General features: G+C 46.7%; 4 protein-coding genes across 4 annotated transcripts, besides 30 other annotated features; 2 read left to right on the top strand and 2 right to left on the bottom strand.

Moving 5' to 3' along the window:
• The first annotated feature begins 8 nt into the window (after positions 1-8).
• Positions 9-39: a microsatellite.
• A 493-nt stretch (positions 40-532) lies between these two features.
• Positions 533-582: a microsatellite.
• Positions 583-630: 48 nt separating this feature from the next.
• PVX_116515 (hypothetical protein, conserved) lies at positions 631-5,444 on the bottom strand (the record flags this gene model as incomplete). Its single annotated transcript, XM_001615547.1, has 2 exons — positions 766-5,444; positions 631-638 (listed from the first exon to the last, which is right to left on the bottom strand). Exons 1-2 carry the CDS (start codon positions 5,024-5,026, stop codon positions 631-633), a joined length of 4,269 nt encoding a protein of 1,422 aa, XP_001615597.1. The 5' UTR covers positions 5,027-5,444.
• Positions 696-715: a microsatellite.
• Positions 883-904: a microsatellite.
• Positions 1,131-1,151: a microsatellite.
• Positions 1,820-1,840: a microsatellite.
• Positions 1,821-1,896: a microsatellite.
• Positions 2,377-2,399: a microsatellite.
• Positions 2,510-2,564: a microsatellite.
• Positions 2,550-2,592: a microsatellite.
• Positions 3,154-3,186: a microsatellite.
• Positions 3,218-3,291: a microsatellite.
• Positions 3,977-4,075: a microsatellite.
• Positions 5,314-5,343: a microsatellite.
• A 945-nt stretch (positions 5,445-6,389) lies between the features above and the next one.
• Positions 6,390-6,409: a microsatellite.
• A 257-nt stretch (positions 6,410-6,666) lies between these two features.
• Positions 6,667-6,732: a microsatellite.
• Positions 6,733-6,854: 122 nt separating this feature from the next.
• Positions 6,855-6,880: a microsatellite.
• Position 6,881: 1 nt separating this feature from the next.
• Positions 6,882-6,917: a microsatellite.
• Positions 6,918-7,037: 120 nt separating this feature from the next.
• Positions 7,038-7,068: a microsatellite.
• A 116-nt stretch (positions 7,069-7,184) lies between these two features.
• Positions 7,185-7,261: a microsatellite.
• A 45-nt stretch (positions 7,262-7,306) lies between these two features.
• Positions 7,307-7,328: a microsatellite.
• Positions 7,315-7,351: a microsatellite.
• Positions 7,352-7,632: 281 nt separating this feature from the next.
• Positions 7,633-9,729, bottom strand: PVX_116520 (hypothetical protein, conserved; the record flags this gene model as incomplete). The annotated part of the gene is made up of 1 exon (XM_001615548.1): positions 7,633-9,729. Exon 1 carries the CDS (start codon positions 8,425-8,427, stop codon positions 7,633-7,635), a length of 795 nt encoding a protein of 264 aa, XP_001615598.1. The 5' UTR covers positions 8,428-9,729.
• Positions 7,683-7,714: a microsatellite.
• Positions 8,052-8,092: a microsatellite.
• Positions 9,554-9,581: a microsatellite.
• Positions 9,730-9,734: 5 nt separating the features above from the next.
• Positions 9,735-13,507, top strand: PVX_116525 (hypothetical protein, conserved). Its single transcript, XM_001615549.1, has 16 exons — positions 9,735-10,041; positions 10,219-10,286; positions 10,470-10,578; positions 10,710-10,763; positions 10,959-11,001; positions 11,097-11,162; positions 11,276-11,381; positions 11,516-11,537; positions 11,723-11,770; positions 11,908-11,973; positions 12,094-12,128; positions 12,223-12,239; positions 12,370-12,433; positions 12,543-12,583; positions 12,785-12,794; positions 13,019-13,507. Exons 1-15 carry the CDS (start codon positions 9,828-9,830, stop codon positions 12,792-12,794), a joined length of 963 nt encoding a protein of 320 aa, XP_001615599.1. The 5' UTR covers positions 9,735-9,827; the 3' UTR covers positions 13,019-13,507.
• PVX_116530 (hypothetical protein, conserved) lies at positions 13,491-16,963 on the top strand (the record flags this gene model as incomplete). The annotated part of the gene is made up of 3 exons (XM_001615550.1): positions 13,491-16,346; positions 16,470-16,685; positions 16,862-16,963. The coding sequence occupies 3 exons, from the start codon at positions 13,491-13,493 to the stop codon at positions 16,961-16,963; spliced, it is 3,174 nt and encodes a 1,057-aa protein (XP_001615600.1).
• Positions 14,228-14,257: a microsatellite.
• Positions 14,330-14,351: a microsatellite.
• Positions 15,732-15,758: a microsatellite.
• Positions 15,811-15,860: a microsatellite.
• Positions 16,458-16,504: a microsatellite.
• Positions 16,964-16,965: the final 2 nt, after the last annotated feature.

Consider the following 16,965-nt stretch of genomic DNA (forward strand, 5'->3'; position numbering starts at 1 on the left):
AAGCACCCAGCAGGGGGAGGGAAAAAGCGCGTTCCCCCTTTGGACGTAAAATAATTACATCGCTCATGTCATGCACGGCTACGAAATTTCAATTCTGCGAAAGAATTATCGACACGCATGGAGGCAAGAACAACCAAAGGGTAACATTTTTTGATAATGAAAAGGAAGGGCGGAAAAAAAAAAAAAAAAAAAAACATCACGCTGGTAAAATGTTGCAATAGCGTATCTACCTATGTACCTACTTGCGCATACATTTTATAACTTGCTTACTCTTGCGCGCTCTTCGGGGGAGAAATCATCCACCGTGAAGCGCTCCAACCGTAGGGGCAGTCTCTCCCCGCACCGGCACCCCCCTCTATATACAACTGCAGTAATTCACAGTTGTGCTGCAGGAGGGCCTTCTCCTTAACTCCAGGGGGCTGCTATTATTTAGGAGCGATTTGTTGGAGTATGCTGCAGAATTCATTTTGCAGTTCAGGGGGAGGCTACTCCGTCCGTCCAGTGGGTGGCTCAGTTGGTGGCTCATTTGATGGCTCATTTGACCGCTAAGTTGGTGGCTCATTTGATGGCTCATTTTATGGCTAAGTTGGTGGCTCATTTGACCACCCATTTGACCGCTCACCCGGCGACTCACCTGGCTGCTCACCGGCCTGCTCGGCGGCCTACTCATCAGCCCGCTCAACGGTCTGCGCAAAGGACCCCCGTCACCAACCTTGTTGCCGCCGAGCGACCCACGCAGACTCCCCCTGTTCAGCGCCCACTCACCCCTGCCGAGCAAATCAGACTCGTAAACATTTGAAAGCTTGATGCTGTTTCCAGAGAGGAGAGCCATTTGCAAGTTCTCGTTCAGCGGCACATACTTATTATTCACGTTAAAGAGGGAGCTGAAGTTCTGGATGGCGGGTTCTTTTCTCTCGTAGACGTAGTCAGTGCTGCTGTTCCCTACTGAGCAACACTTGCCAAACATCCAGCTGGTATTTTTCGTGATGCTCCCACTTGTCCTTCTACCCACCGCTGGCGTTTTCGAGCATAAGTTATTTACCTTCAAATTGGGTTCCCCTTGGGATGGCTCTTCCGTGGGGGGAGGTTCTAACTTCACTTGGACTGACAAGTTCCTCAACGTGTTCGCCGACTTGATTCGGTTAAAATTGAACAGGGAGGCGTTTCTCAGTTTTAGCATCCCTGCGTTTGTTTCGCCGCTGTTTCTTCTTTCCCCTCCGCTGCTTCTTCCTTCTGTGCCGCTTATCTTCGTTGCCGCGCTGTCTTTATTTGCAACCGGGAGGGGCTGCGCTGCCTCCTCCAAGTCGCTCACAGTCCTATGTTCCATGGATTTGACGCTGGAGCTGGCGGCAGTTCTTTTAGCCTTCGCGGTGGTTGCCCTCTTTTTGGGCGCGTCATCTGCGCGGGTAGGGCCATTCACGCGGTTGCTCACGAGTCCATTCGCGCGGTTACTCACAACACCATTCGCGCGGTTACCCACAACTCCATTCGCGCGGTTACCCACAACACCATTCGCTCGGTTGCTCATTTTCTTCTTCTTTCGCAGCTTTTTGGACGCCACCGAAGGAGAGGTAACCGAGTGGGGGGCGTTATCATCGGACGAATCAGCGTTAGACATTTCCGATTTGTCCTGGGCCAAAAAGCTACTGGAAGAATCCACGCCTCCTATCCTTGGAGTTGCAAAATCTTTGTTCCATTTATCCTTAAAGGACTTCATCTTGACTAATTCCTTTTCCAACAAGGATTCACTTCCCACTCCTTTGGCAGCTTTACTGTTCCCATTTCCAGTGGTCGATTTATACTTTTTGGGGCCCTTCTTGTCTTTCAATTTGGTTACACCACTTGCTCCTTTATTTAAAATCTCAGATTTTAGCTTTTTCATTTTCCTCTCCAACCTCATTTGAGACATGGCACTTTTTATCTTCTTGGAGCTACTCAGCTTGGCAATTTTTTTAGCTCCCTTTTCTTCCCCTATTGACAGCTCATCACTCATGTTCATTTTTTTGCTCGCCTTGGACTTGAGCTTCTTGAGCGACTTGGATTTCTTCAAAGAGGGGTTTGCCGCCATCTTGGGGGGTTCTTCCCCCCCCTTGGAACGGATGCCTTCTTCGTTCTTCCCCATGGGGGGCGGAGATTCCTTCCCATTTTGACTCTCATCTTTGCCTTCATTTTTGCCTTCATTTTTGCCTTCATCTTTGCCTTCTCTTTGATGGTCGCTCTCGTCGGAGGAGCCCGATTCCGCCCCCGCTCTTAGATCCTTCGAACTGAGCAACTTTTTGGTGAGCAACCCATCTGCTTCCGCTTCTCGCCCCTCCTCCTTCTGCTCCAACAAGCTGTAAATATTTTCCGACTTTGACGAAACAATCGCGTTGTGGTTGCCCCCACTCGACATGATCTCGTGAATGCTGTCCGTCTTGGACTTGCTCAACGTTTTTTTCTTAAAAATGGACAAGGCGTTTTTAATAGATGTAGAGGAAACTTTCTTGGAGAGGTTTTTACTTGGCATGGAAATGGAATCATTTTCTGCATCTATCTTCCCATTTTTATCACTCATAGATGTATCTAGCTTTTTTAGAAGCTTCTTCTTTTCTGCATCTACATCTTTCAAAGAATTTTTGCTCAATGTAGCTTTTTTAAAAGTGTTAGCTTTCTTCAAAAAGAGGGTGCTCTTTCTTTGGGGCGAATTCTTGCTAGTTCCATTTTTTATCGGGTCGCTGCTTTTTTCATTTTTTACGCTCTTCTTTTCTTTCACGTTGCCTGTGATATCTGTCTTTAATTTTAGTAACGTTGGGCTGCCTTTCATCGTCGCCTTGTGTTTTAGGGCCAATTCCGGCTTTGCGTTTTGCTTCACGGTTGGGGGTGCCTTCCCAATGGCTTTCATGGTGAGCGGCGCTTTTCCAATGGTCTTCACGGTTAGCGGCGCCTTTCCAATGGTCTTCATGGTGAGCAGCGCTTTTCCAATAGTCTTCATGGTGATTGGCGCCTTTCCAATAGTCTTCATGGATAGAGGCGCCTTTCCAATTGCCTTCATCGTTGATGGCACCTTTCCAATTGCCTTCATCGTTGATGGCACCTTTCCAATTGCCTTCATCGTTAGCGGCGCCCCTCCCTCATCCTTTTTTGCCGGTGCGTTGTCGCTTCTTTTGGGCACCTTTTTGCTTAGCTTCTGGTCCGCGCCTTTCTTAGCCTCGAATTTTGTTTTTTTCGCCTCCTTCGCTTCGTTCGGTTTTTCGGGCCCCTTCTTTTTCTCGTCCGATTCTGATAGCGCCGGTTTCGCCGGTTCTGCTAGTTGGGCCGTTTCTTCGCCCTTCTCCTCCGCTGGTTGGACCGTTTCGTCTCCCTTCTCTTCCGCTGGTTGGACCGCTTCATCTCCCTTCTCTCCCCCTTCCAACTCTTCCGGCCCTACCCCCTTTAGGCCACCAGTCGAATTTCCCCCTTGCTCTTCACCATCCGCTTTTTCCTCTTTTTCGGCTTTCTCCTCTTTTTCCGCTTTATCTTCTTTTGCCTCTTTTTCCACTTTATCTTCTTTTTCCTCTTTTTCCCCTTCTTCCGCTTTTTTTTCGCCCTTTCCTGCATCCAAGTCGTTATCGCCAGCCGCATCGTCCAGCTTCTTTACCCGTTCACCCCCCAAGACTTCCTCTCCCACGACTTCCCCCTCCACGGCTTCCCCCACCACTTCACCTGCCCCCTCAGGCCTCTCCGTTTCGCTTCTCGTCAAGTCGTGCACGACTTTCCCATATCTTTCCATTTCGGATTCATTTTTTTCTTCTAACGTTTTTTCCCTCTCTGTGATGTGTTCCGTTTCAACCACTACGGCCTCTTCCTTATCTACCTGTGGAGGTTCTTCCTTGGGATCTTCATTTGCGTTTCTCTGTTCATTGTTCGTTTGGTCCCCTTCCTCAGTGGGTTCTTCTTCCTTTTCGGGACTCTTCTCAGTACCTACCTCTGCAGTGTCGTCTACCTTAGGGGCAGCGATGTCCAGAGGCCCCTCCAACGGTTGTGCCTCTTTCTCTTGTACGCTCTTAAGCAGGACCTTTTTCTTTCTATCCTTTTCCCTCGCCTTCGACTCGCTTACCAACCTGGAAATGGGTTTTTTGGCTAAAATTTTCTTTGTGTCTAAAATTGCCTTTCCTCTTTTCATAGCTTCCATCTTTAAGAGGCTACCTTTTTGTATATTTTTGGGCTTTTCTATAAATTTTCGAGTGATTAGAGAGCTTTTTCTTGCATGCTTAGTGGCCCCACTTAGATCTTCCTTCCTTTCCGTCGCAGATTCATCAACTTCTTTGCTTCCTACTTCTGCAGCTCTCTTAAGAAAATGCAAGGTGTGTTTTATGTTACCCTTGGGAGGAGCCTTATGCTTAACACTTTTCTCTTTAATCAGAAAGGGTAACACTTTTGGAGTTACGTTCAAAGATGTTTTTTCTTTTGGCAGCAGTTCATTCTCTTTTTCGTCTTTGTTAATTTCTTTGGTTGGGATAAAATTCGTTTTAATCATCGCTTTGGGCTTTATCTTTGCTACTTCCGGTGGAGGAATTTTCTTTGGCAAATTTCGAAAAATGCTTTTTCCTTTACCAGTGTCTAACGCCTTCCCGGTAATTCCCTCCTTAAGGAGGTTACTTTTGTTCAATGTAATTGGCGGATTTATTATGGGCGACTTAATTGGCAGAGGAGGTCTTTTCGGCAGAACTACTGATTTGGGCAGACCTGCTGATTTGGGCAGACCTGCTGATTTGGGCATCCCTGGAAACTTCTGAACAGCTGCATTACTACTTTTACTGCTTTGCCTGTTAATGTCCTTTGGAATTCCCTTCGAAACTCCCTTGTATGGCACACTAAGTGAGCGCTTGCTGATCGGTACATTTTCGTTTTTTTTTCCTAAATTTAAACTTTCCATACTCATGTTTTTGGCAAAATCCTGAGCGTTGAGGACTTGGAGGAGTCCTTTCACTTCGATGTATAACGGTTCGTTGTTGCTAAATGTGGGGGGCGCTTTGGGGGGAAAGGTGGTCTCCGGTTGTTTGCTCATGGGTGCGCCCTCAAGCGGTTTGCCTTCGCTGCTTGGAAGGTTCTCTTTTTCGTTTTCCTCAGCTGCATGTTGAGTCGCTTTTTCGTTCTCCTTCTCAGCTGTATGTTGAGCCTCCTTTTCGTCCTCCTTCTCAGCCTCATTTTGAGCCTCTTTTTCGTTCTCCTGCTCAGCCTCACGTTGAGCCACCTTTTCGTTCTCCTGCTCAGCCTCACGTTGAGCCTCTTTTTCGTCCTCCTTCTCAGCCTCATGTTGAGCCTCCTTTTCGTCCTCCTTCTCAGCCTCTTGTTGCCCCTCTTTTAAAGCCTCCTCTTTGTTCACGTGTTCATCTCCTTCTTTGACCAATTTGGACGCGTCTTCCACATTCAGGCCATTCTCACCCTCTCTGATTTGGCCATTTTCGTCATGTTCCCCATTTTCCGTCGCATTTTCGATCGAGTTTCCCTTTGAAACATTTTGGCTGTTCGCCTCGGTCGAGTTGATAGTAGCGTCCATGTCGCAGTTGTTGTCCTTATTCGAAGAATCAAAGTTATTCGCCCCCGCCTGTGTGTCATTTACAACATCATTGGCAGCAGTTGGGGCATTTTCATTTGCTTCTACGCCTGCAATTTTTTCTTCTTCATCTATCTTCTTTGGGTTTTCATCCTGCATTTGGGTCCCTGCTGCGGTGTCTTCCTGTCTTTCACTTGTTGAGTCGGCTGACGGGTCCGCGTTTTTACTGTCGTTTGGGTCCATCTCTGGTGAGATTATTCATTACAACTGGTGAGTAAAAGTGGCGCGCAAAAGGGGCGCATAAAAATGGTGCGTAAAAATGGCACGTAAAATGGCACGTAAAATGGCGCGCAAAAGTGACGCGCAAAAGTGACGCGCAAAAGTGACGCGCAAAAGTGACGCGCAAAAATCGTCTACGTAGCCTCTTTCTTTTCTTTTTTTTTTCTTCAAAAGGGTTTTTTCCTTTATGTTACACAAATTAGCCAATTAAAAGTCACTACAAAAAACAAACAAAGGGGCGGACGTATTTTACAAATGCGTGCATAGGTGTATGTATACATAAACAACATCACAATTTTAATACAAAAACAAAATGTGCAGAGAATGAAAAAAAAAAACAAAATGAAAATTTTAAAGCATGCTGATGGGTAACATTTACATGTACAAAAAAAAAAAAAAAAAAAAAGCTATTTTAAAATTTGTTCATGTGCATTTTATCCTGTTGCTGGTAGCTATGCGAAGAAATAAGTGTACAAAATAAAAAAAAAAAAAAAAGGCTATTACGTATATACATGTATATATACACATTATATACACATATTATATACACATGTACGTGTTAAAAAAAGTGCTGTGGGTGATGACCTGAAAAAAAACACAAACAAAACAAAGCGAATGTTAAAACCAGATCAATTAGAAGAAACACATACAAGCGCAAATATCTTGAAAAATTCATATATTCGTGAAAAAATATTCATACCCCATTTTTTTGTGCAATCCTAAGTAGAAATAACACGCGAATGCACCAACAGGAACAAGCAAGATTGTTGCAGTGTTGTAAAAAAAAAAAAAAAAAAAAAAAAAATGGCTAGCTTTCGATATTGTGACTTAATTTTAACCATAAAAAAATATTGCATGGTCATATTTTTTTTAAGAAAAATGCGCGAATTTTATTTTTATCAACTTTGTTCATTTAAAAAAAAAAAAAAAAAAAAGCTGCTACTTTTTATTTTGCTATGCCACGTTCATATTTCCCACCCCAATAACTTTTCTGTTGAAATCTCTAAGCTTCAACAACTGTGTACTTAGCGGTAGGAACTGTCACTTGTGGAAAGTAACTTTTACGCAAAAAGGGCGTATCATTTTGGGATAAAAAAAGGGTGAATAAATTTCTATCGAAAAGGGAGTGTCAGTTTGTATGGGTAAACAATGTGCATATGATATATATATACATATAAATGCGCATTTATATGCAACCCTTCGCGCACACACATGTGCACAAATTTGTAGATATGCTGCGATGGCGAAAAGGATTAATTCCCAGGTAGTTTGCTAATTGGGAAAAATTTATGCAAAAATTTCAATAAGCAGGGGAGCTATTGAATATTTTTACTCTTCCCTTTTACGAATGAGAAAATGAAGTGCAGTTGCAAACAAATCTGGACACTTCAAACGAAAAAAAAAAAAAAAAAAAATGGGCCACATTTGCGTGGCCTTCATAACTGGCGTTCCTTCACTGTGCATATTTATGTCATAAATTTAAAAAAAGCAGAAAAAAAAGGGGGGGCGGAAAAAAAAAAAAAGCTCCATTTTGTAAGTTTACTTGTGGAAACGGATTATTGCTTGTAATTTTGTTAACTTCGTGTTGCTCCACTCTGCTTTGCTTCATTTTTTTTCATTTTTCGCATTTCTGGTTTTAACCGAACAAAGCTTACAATTCTACAAGCTGTGTGTGCATGTGGGGGGAGGTTGGCGGGATTTTTTCCCCCTTTAAAATGTCTTACCTTTGCACAAATTGCTCAGAATTTTTGTTCCACTTTGCGGAGCACCCCCCCCTGCTAAACATTTTTACACAGTTGGACATGCGCTTCTTCACCCACTTGTGATGTGCGTCCCCGTCAGACGGCCTCCGTTCCATTCGCGCGCGGAGCGGTCAAACCATTTTCGTAAACAAATTTCGTGTCATGCTGGCAGTAGTTACAGCGGTACGAAACCAGAAATTCATCTCTCAGCTTCCCGTTCAAATTGCTACTCACCTCCTCATTTTTGTTTTTTTTTTTCTTCCTCAAATTTAGTGGGTTAACAGAAACTTTGCAAGTAGCACTTGGGATGAGGACTGAGTTGCATTTTTTGCAGAAGAGCTTCTTAAATTTTTTGTCGTGTTTTATTAAAAACTTGTTCGAAAGTTTCCTCATCGTTTTGATATACTCCCTTGAGATGTTCGGGTTCAATTCATTCATTAGAAATGATGCTTGCAGGAGGTAATTTATTCTGATCATTTGTTTCGACGGTTTTGTTACTTCTCCATTGTCATTAAATTTTTTTTTCCTTTTTTTTTTTTTCCTCCTATTTGGTGGTTCATCAGTTGAGGATCTATGCTTTTTTGTGTTGGTTTTTGAGGTACTGGTTTGTCCATTTTGGTCTACCTCATTGTCCTCCTTCTTTTCATGTGCATTTTCCTTTTCGCGAACTTCTTCAGGGTTACGCTTTTCCGTGGCAGTTTCTCTTTTTTTCCCGGCACTTCCACTGCTAACCAAGTGGGAGGTATCTTCTGGTTGACCATTTTCGCCATATTGGCAACCTTCCTCGGCGTACAATTCGCTGAGCTTTCTCTTCAACGTGTCAGCGCTTTCTGTATTTTTTGCCGGTTGGCCTTCCGTGCCACGTTCGTTTTCATTTTTTGGGGGACACATGTTGGCACTACGGCGCAGTGGGTATGCCCACACTGTGGGCACTACGTATCTACGCACGTACGTGTGCGCGGCGCAACTGTAAATGAGCAAGACTGTACCTGCTCTGGGGGGGCAAAGGAAGGCTTGGTCTCATGTGCTGGCCTGTCGCTGATTTATTTTTGACAAACGTGCAAAATGGGTTCCCCTGGAGGGGTTTTACGCAGATGTATTTTTTGCGCCTCTTTAAGGGGAAGCTCACTTGTGTTCTACAACAGTGGGCGCAATTGCGCAGGTGCCAAGGTGCTCACTTTTGCCCTGTTGCGAATGGCTCCCTTTTGTTTTTTCCCCCTGGTATGTATGTTCCTTCGCTGGGCAAGCTCCAAAAAAGGAAATTTGAAAAGTATCCCTTTAGAAAAAATTGGAATGTTTTAATAAAGTGCCAATCGTTTAAATGGTTGGAAGGAATTGAAGTTGCTCATTCGGTTATTTGGCTATTTGGCTATTTGGCTATTTGGCTACTCGGTTATTTGGCTATTTGGATATTTGGCTGTTTGCCCATTTGCCTATTTACCTATTTACCCATTTGTTCTTTTTTTTCTTTTTTTTTCTTTTTTTTTTTTTTTTTTCCCCTCGCGCATTGCGCACTTTTTGGAAGCGCCCCGCGTTGTCCCACTTGTGCATAAACATTACAATGCTTCATAATGGCCAGCCTTTTTTTTTTGGAAAAAAAATGTTGCCATTTGGGGTAGACCATAAAAGGATGAGTGAAGGCCAAGTTAGCGAAGCGCTGCATGGTACCATCCTTAAAGAAGCCATTTTGAAGTTCCCGTTCGGCACAGATTAAACGGTTTGGGCGAAGTCTACAAAGGGGGGGAAAGCATCCCCCGTTTGGTCAATTTTCAGCTTGGGTATATTTTTCCCCCGTTTGGTTAAATTTCAGTTTGGGCATATTCTTCCCCCGTTTGTTCCTTCACCTTTTTGACTTCCCCCAAGTGGACCACAAAATGGGGGACGAACCAATCGGATGCCAACTGCCTACCCCTTTGCGCGTACCACTCGGGTTAACCCCGCCCATCATCGCGCCGCAATTAAAGGAGGTAAAAGAAAGGAAAAATAAATGGCAATGTCTTCGATTCGCTTCCTCCAAAAGGTGTACCCATATGTGCATGTTAAATACGCGCGGGATTTTTTGACCCCCCCTCTCTACACACACTTCCCCCGTTGTGTACCTACACAGAACTCACCAGGAGTGACGGACTTTTCGTCAAATTGCAACATCGTTAACAGTGTGCGCATTATTTATGAGGTGGGAGACCCCCCCTCGATGTGAAGCAAACTTCGCTTTATCAATTTGGTGCCTCTCTCGAGTAACTTGCCCCACTTGTGCGCCTCCCCACCACCTTCCCCATTTTGTTCCCCAAATGAATCGCCTAAGATTGACCCCCCTCGTGGTGCTAATCACCACCTTGTGCGGCTACCATACCTCTCTCGGCTTAAAGCCAAATAGCCCTGTAAAAATCCTAAGCGGGAATTTAAACGAAAGGATAACTCTACATTGTGGGGGACCCCAGTCTGTGCACATTTTGGACGCTAGCTATGGAAATCCGTCCGTCGATCATTTTCTAATAAAAAAAAGTTACCTCACAAGTGGCGCCACGCGTGCCAAGTGCAAACATGCGGGGGGTGTGCTGGCGTACACATTCACACGCGGAGCGTTTGTGCTGACGGACACATGCGCACACTTGTGCGAGTGGCCCATCTTCGAAAACGCCCCGACGCGATGACCCCTTTGTACCATATGGACTCCCACAGGCCCCTCAGACGCGCCGCACACCCTGCCGGTTGTTCAGATGTTATGTGAAGGGAAACCCAGCTGCGATGTAAAAATGCACAATTGGGTGGAGCCTCACATTTGATGTGAGCTTCGGTGGGGTGGAAGCACTGAGAAAGAGGTGGTACTGCTGGTTGGGGGGGAGGTCCTCACTAAAGTGTTTTTTATATTTACTCTGCGTGTGTTTCCCACATCCACTTATGCACCCCGCACCCACTTTTGTGCACCCCAGATCCCCGTGAACGACGAAACGTTCAAAATCCTATCCCTGATAAAGGACTTCCACAAACTTGTCGTAAAATACACCTGCACATCGGAGGCGCTGGAGGAATTCCCCACGTGTACGTAAAGACCTCTACGCCATTTTGAGTTTCCCAAAAATGGGAGAAAATTGGAGGAAATTTCATTTCTACCTTAACGTGTCTGTGAGGTACTCATTTGCTTGCCCCACCTGGTTGATCACTTCTTGTAGATAACGTGAAGGCCCGAAGAGGGGGCGACAACACCTGGGATGTTCAGTTTGAAGGTTTTTTCTGAAAAGGGTGGAGCGGTCTTTCTCACCCTCTCACCTTCCGAGCTTCTTACCTGCTTACCACCTCAGCTTCTTACCTGCTTACCACCTCAGCTTCTTACCTGCTTACCACCTCAGCTTCTTACCTGCTTACCATCTCAACTTCTTACCTCCTCACCGCCTCCATTTTGCCCCCTCCCCATTCCACAGCCGAAGCGGCGAAGGAGGATCTGTACCTTCATGTGGAGGACGTGTAAATGGAGAGGCTGTGCAGATTGGCGGATGTACAGCTACACACCGCAGAGTTTTTTCCCCTTTCTCACGAGAAGATCCTCCCCCCCTTTGAAGAAACGCCCTGTGCGAAAAACCACTGCTCAGGAAAAAATACATAGACGTGAACGAGGCGGAGAAGGAGTAAACACACGACCCATTTTAAATTGGAACAACTCCCCGCATTGTTTCTCCTTCCTTCAGAGGAGTACCCCCTTTGAACTTTTTTTTCTCTCCTCCCTTCCCCCCCAAATCAGGTGTAACTCCCTAAGCAACTGCGTTTTTATCATTTTCAATTCCGATGGGTATACACTGTGTGAGTCCTCCTCGTACACAAATGCGACGGTTCAGAGGAACTCCAAGGTGAGTTAACAATTTGTGTTATGCGCATGAGGGGATGAAGTGGGATGGCCGCTCCTCATGGGCCTTCCTGAGCATACCTCTGAGTGGGCGAAAATTTGGTTCCTCATTTTTCTCCCCCAATTGATACCCCTCAGATTTATGTCAAAATGTCTTACAGTAAAGGATAAGAAAAAAGGCGACTTCCGCGGGCGCCCTTTGTCTTTAAGCGCGGAGTGGCGGAATAGCCAAGTGGAGGCAGCCGAGCAGCCACACCGCCGCAAACCCACACCGCCGCAAACCCACACCGCCGCAAACCCACACCGCCGCTGTACCGCTCCACCGCACTTCCCCCCGTTTGACAGTTAGCGGAAGGCTGCCCCACAACTACGAAGTGTTTCCAAATGTTCAAGGTCAAACGGGGGCACTTTATTGGCCACCCCGTCGGGAGATGCATATGCTGAGCGGTTAAGGGGAATTCCCCAACAGACACACACAACTGGCGGTCACCACGCTGAAGAAGCTCCCAAATTTCTTTTCACCATTACAGGGGTGTGCGAAAAGAAGGATGTCGTGTTCGAGATGAACTCAGCTTTGCGCTTGGAGGAGCTATACGGTACCAGGAGAGGCAAAGTTGTTTCCCCCCACTGTAGGCGAACAGAAATTGGCAAAATGGAGGATGCCAAAACAGTAGAGTGATTCCACGTTATCTTTTCTTTTTTAAAATACTTTTCAGAAAAATGCAGGGAAGTCGACTGCGACTACTTCACGGTAAGGCCTTCTTAAAAATTGCTGGAAAGAAAAGAAAAGGGAAAAAAAAAAAATACACACGAAATGGATACTCCCCCTTTTCCCCCCCCCCTAGATGTCCACAGCTAACGGGTAAGCACATGCAGCTCCCATTCTGCGCAACGGTGAAGCACACAACGATAAGTTGAAGCGACGCAGAAACGGAAAAATCAACCACGCGAAACTCAACCCATTTGTAACTTTTCTTTTTTCCCCCTTAAAGAGTAAAGGGCCTTCCTAAAAGCTTCCGGAACTACGCCTGGTTTTGCAAAGGGTTCCCCAAATATGTAAGCAGCGTTGGGGGTGGGGAAGAAGGGAGGCCCCATTTCCACCTCCCTCTTTTTCTGTGCTGACCCAGTAAATTTGCGTAAAAAAAAATAACGTACACAAATGCAGGTCTCCCACGAAGGGTTTATCTTCGGGAAAAACAACAAAAGGTATCTTCCAAAAAAGGAAAAAAAAAAAAAAAATATAAAAAACAAATGCGAAATGGAAAAATGCACCCGCTTCGCTGCCTCCCCACTTGCGACGATTGTTACAAAAAGGGACGCACGTGGAGTGCCCCTCACCCCGGTGTGTTTAACATTTTCCCCCCATCTTATTCGTTTTCTTTCATTTGCAGTTCGAAGGAGCCGAAGGGGAGAATGAGTAAAGAAAAAAAAAAAAAAATACAAATGGGGAAATAGCTGCACAGCATAGCTCTGTTTACAACACGGGCCCCTTGGATGTTGTTTTGTGGCCGCGTTTTGTTGCAAAGCGGAGGAGAGGGGAGCATACATATGAGTATTAGCACATGCGCGCGTGCCTATCCCCGTGGCGTTATTCCTCCGTTAACCCACCCGTTTGTTTTTTTTTCCCGAAAAATAATGAAGCGATCAAGGGGTTCGAGGGACCCTTAAGATGAAGAAAGGTCGTTGGAAGGGGAAGCCCCAAAGGAATCTCCAATATTTTCACAGCGCGGCCTACTTCCTATACCCGTGACGTTTCCGTTTGCTTCTTCGCCCACTGCTCAGCGATCACCACCAGTCGCTCGTAAAAATAGAGCCAAGCGGGTCAAAGTACCGCTGACGAAGTGATGAAGCTGACCAGGTTGACCGCTTCACCGCTTCACCGCTCTCACCTTCACCGTGCTAACTTCCACGAAGCAAACGCAACAACGGCGCGTCCACTTTTTGCATCGGCGCGCCTGACCAGTTCGCTGCGAAAGAGGCTGCTTTTCTCTGCACCTCACCGGGGGAAGAAGTGACTTTTTTTTTTTTTTTTTTTCTTTCATTTTCCTGTCACCACGTTGTTTGTCCGCGCCGCTCTTCCTCCGCTTCCCCACTCGTTGGTGAGTGAACAGAAATGCGCAAAAAGTACGCAAAAAATACGCAAAAAATACGCAAAAAATGCACAAAAAATGCGCAGAAAATTCCCGCAAAACAAACAATGGGGGAGAAAAGCAACGATCTGAGCAAAGTGCACGAAATAAAGGCCATCCTGAGGAGGATAAAAAAGAGCGAAAACGCCAAGGAGAAATTTGGCAACATTTTAAAGCTGTCCAGATATACAAGCTATCTACAAGAAGGGGAGAAATTAAAAGTGTCCCAATGCATCGATGTTCACTTCATTTCGTTTCTACTTCGGTCGGACAACTGCTTCCAGCTGTTTGCTCTCCGGCTAGTTAACAGCTTAGTGGCTGAGTCGACTCAGGCCTACTTGAGAAGGTGCATGCCTTTTGTTAACTCAATTATTTTTTATTACTGCGATTTTGTGAATGAGCTGAATGAGCAGGTGGGGGCCAAGAGAGCCAGGGCGGAGGGAAAGGGGGAAGGCTCGGACGGATCAGACGGATCGGAAAGATCACACGAATTGGAAGACGCGTGGGGGAACTACAGCACCGAGGGGATCAACGACATCTACTGCGAATGCCTGGAGTACCTCCTGAAGATGCTACCGTTTTTAAAAGAAGGGGAAATTGTGGACAACTCCTTTTTTCCTCGAGAAGGGAACAGCGTCAGCTTTGACGCCGACATGTATTTTTTGCAGAAGCGGCTAAAGAAAGGGGGGAGTCCTCCCCCGCCAGCGCCCTTCGGAGGGGCACGGGGCGGACTCAAGGGGGTTAAGGAGTCCCTCCATGGGGGGGAAAAGAGGGAAGACTTCCATGTGGGGGAAGCAGTCATAGAAGGGGTCAGGGAAGGGGTTAGCGAAGGGGTCAGCGAAGGAGTCGGCGAAGGGGGAGACATGCTCGAGGGGGATACCTCGAGGGATACCTCCAGGGAGGACCCCTCCTCCGGAGAAGAGGATGTTCTCGCTGAGCCCGTCAGCTTGGTGGAGCTCCTTTTCGACGCGCTCAGCGAGAACATCCGGATGGTGGAGGTGATGCGCTCAACGGTGGGGGAGTGCAACGGAGGGGAAGAACTCCCCAAGGGGGAAGAAACCCCAAAAGGGGTAAACACCCCTAATGGAGAAAACACTCCCAAGGGGGAAACCCCCCCCAAAGGGGAAACCCATAACGGGGGACTCCCTAACGGGGAACCCCCTAACCGGGCTGCGCCCCCCCCGGACAAAGCCTCCCTTGTGCTGAACCGCGTGCGGGGGGCGGAGTGCCTCCTGAACAGCAGAAGCGTAGACATGACCCTGCTACTCCTAAACAACACGTTGCTAAAGCTGAGCGGCAGCCAATTCGTGCAGGAGTACTTCCACCTACTCAACAGAGTGATCGAAACGTATAGCCAAAACAGAGTCACCTCAATGAAGTGCCAAATCAATCTGAACGTTCATATAAAGAAGCAAGGCTGCTTAAACGTGTTGGAAAGAAGGAGCGTATACAAACTGTATGCCAATATCATTTGCCTTTTTTCCAAAGTGAAGGTGCAAGAGGAGAAGGAGGTCCTCTACACCCTCTTTTCCAGTGTCTACTCCTGTCTGAGCTTTTCCTTCCTAAATGAGAGAAGCGTCGACATTTTAAAAACCCCCCTATCTTATATGAACGTAGAGCTTTACCTCTTTGCAGAACAGGTGATGAAGCACATAGGGGGAGAGAAGCACATGGGGGGGGACACTTATCCCTTTGGGGGGACCTCCTCCCGGCAGATCATCCCACTCATCTGCCGCAACATCGAGCATGTGGTTAATTTTATCGGCCAAGATGGGGTCTGCGCAGTAAAGGGACAGGCGGCGGACTCAGCAGGGGACCCCCCCCCCCGAGTGAACCTCCCCATGGGCGAGCTGCACACCATTATAGGCAAAATCAAAAAGGCGATCGAAGTTGTGATTGAGTTCTTTAAGGATGTGAAGTCCCACCTCCGCGGGGTGGGCGAGCAGGGAGAAGTGAATCGGTCGGGCGAAAAGCGAGGAGTGAATCGGTCCGGCGAACAGCGAGCAGTGAATCGATCCGGCGAACCGGACAAACTGAATCGCTCAGGGGAACCTTTCAAAACGCTGAAGGAAGATTTTAACCCGCAGCTAACCTCCATGATGCACCTCCTTTGCAACTATTTGCTCTTCGAAAATGGGCACTACGTGGACGATCTGCTGGGCCTACTGGAGCTGTTCGCCATCTGGGCAGATGAGGAAAGGGACTTCTTGGCCTTCCTCCTAATTATAAAACACGTGCATGCAGATCGGTACATCCACAGCAAGCAGTTCGTAACGAAGCTCTTTCTCCTCATACTCGACCCATCCATGAAAAACATTGTGCACATAAAAATCCTGTATGACATTTTTTACAAATGCATTTTTAACGTTGTAGAGTCTGTGCAGATTGTTCAAAATCATCACATGGTGAAATTTCCGCCTGAACATGTTCATAATTTTTTTTCCCAAGATTACGATTTAGTTCTTCCGTGCAACATACCAATTGACAAGCTGAACGGAGTGCCCTTCGTCTACATCATATGTGAAGACGAGTACAGCAAAAGGATGGACGACCAACTGTTCACCCGCAATATAAGCAGCCTCCTTTCCTTTTCTGTGAATTTCTTTTTTCACTACTACTTCTTTTTTTTGATGCCCTCAAAGGGGCAAGCAGCCAAATCGGAGTCCTACCTCTTCGAACGCAACTACTTCAATGCTTCCGCTGGGCACATTCGAACGGACGAGCGCGGATTTTTCCTCGCGCTTAAGGTTCTTTTCACCATTTCGTCGCTGCTCTTCCTGCGCTTTGACGCCTCCGTTCTGGCCGCCCTCCTGGACCGGCACCCCGCGCTCTTCCTGCAGGTTGGCATGGCGGCCGCGATGTGTCAAGCGGCAACTGCGTCACTTCCCCGCGTTAGCATAGCTGTAGTGGTGTGTTACGCCGCGACTACCTCATTGCCACCTCCATCCCATCCATCCCCTCAGGACTGCCTCATTGCTTCCCTCCTCAACCTGAAATTTGAGGTCGAATTGGGAAAAGACGTAGAAGGGGAAGGCACACTGAAGGAGAAAGAAGCAACCCGCAAGAGGAGCAAAAGGCTTAAGTACTTTCTCCAAAATTTGGGATTAATCTACCTCGTTATGTATTACCATCCCACGTTTGTGTCGCTCCTAATTTTTCGCCTCAAACAGGTGAAGAAGGTACACCTCAGATGTGTGCATGCGTGGGGACGCGGCTTCCCTGCGTTGCTCGTGTTTGGGTCGTCCCCTTTTGGTGGAAGCTTCCCTCTCTTCTATTCTCTTCTCTTCTCCTTTTTTTTTTCTTTTCCTTTCTCCCTCCAAAATGTGCCTACATGAAGCTGCTTTCATTTCTGCAGGCCTGCGGGGAGATCCGTTTCCAGACGAGCAAAGCGAACATGCAGGAGAGGCACCTCTCCATTTGTGCCTTTTTAAACAGGTTCATCGAGACGTACGTGTGAGT

This window comes from Plasmodium vivax, chromosome 12 (assembly GCF_000002415.2).
Source record: "Plasmodium vivax chromosome 12, whole genome shotgun sequence".
Classification (NCBI taxonomy): Eukaryota; Apicomplexa; class Aconoidasida; order Haemosporida; family Plasmodiidae; genus Plasmodium; species Plasmodium vivax.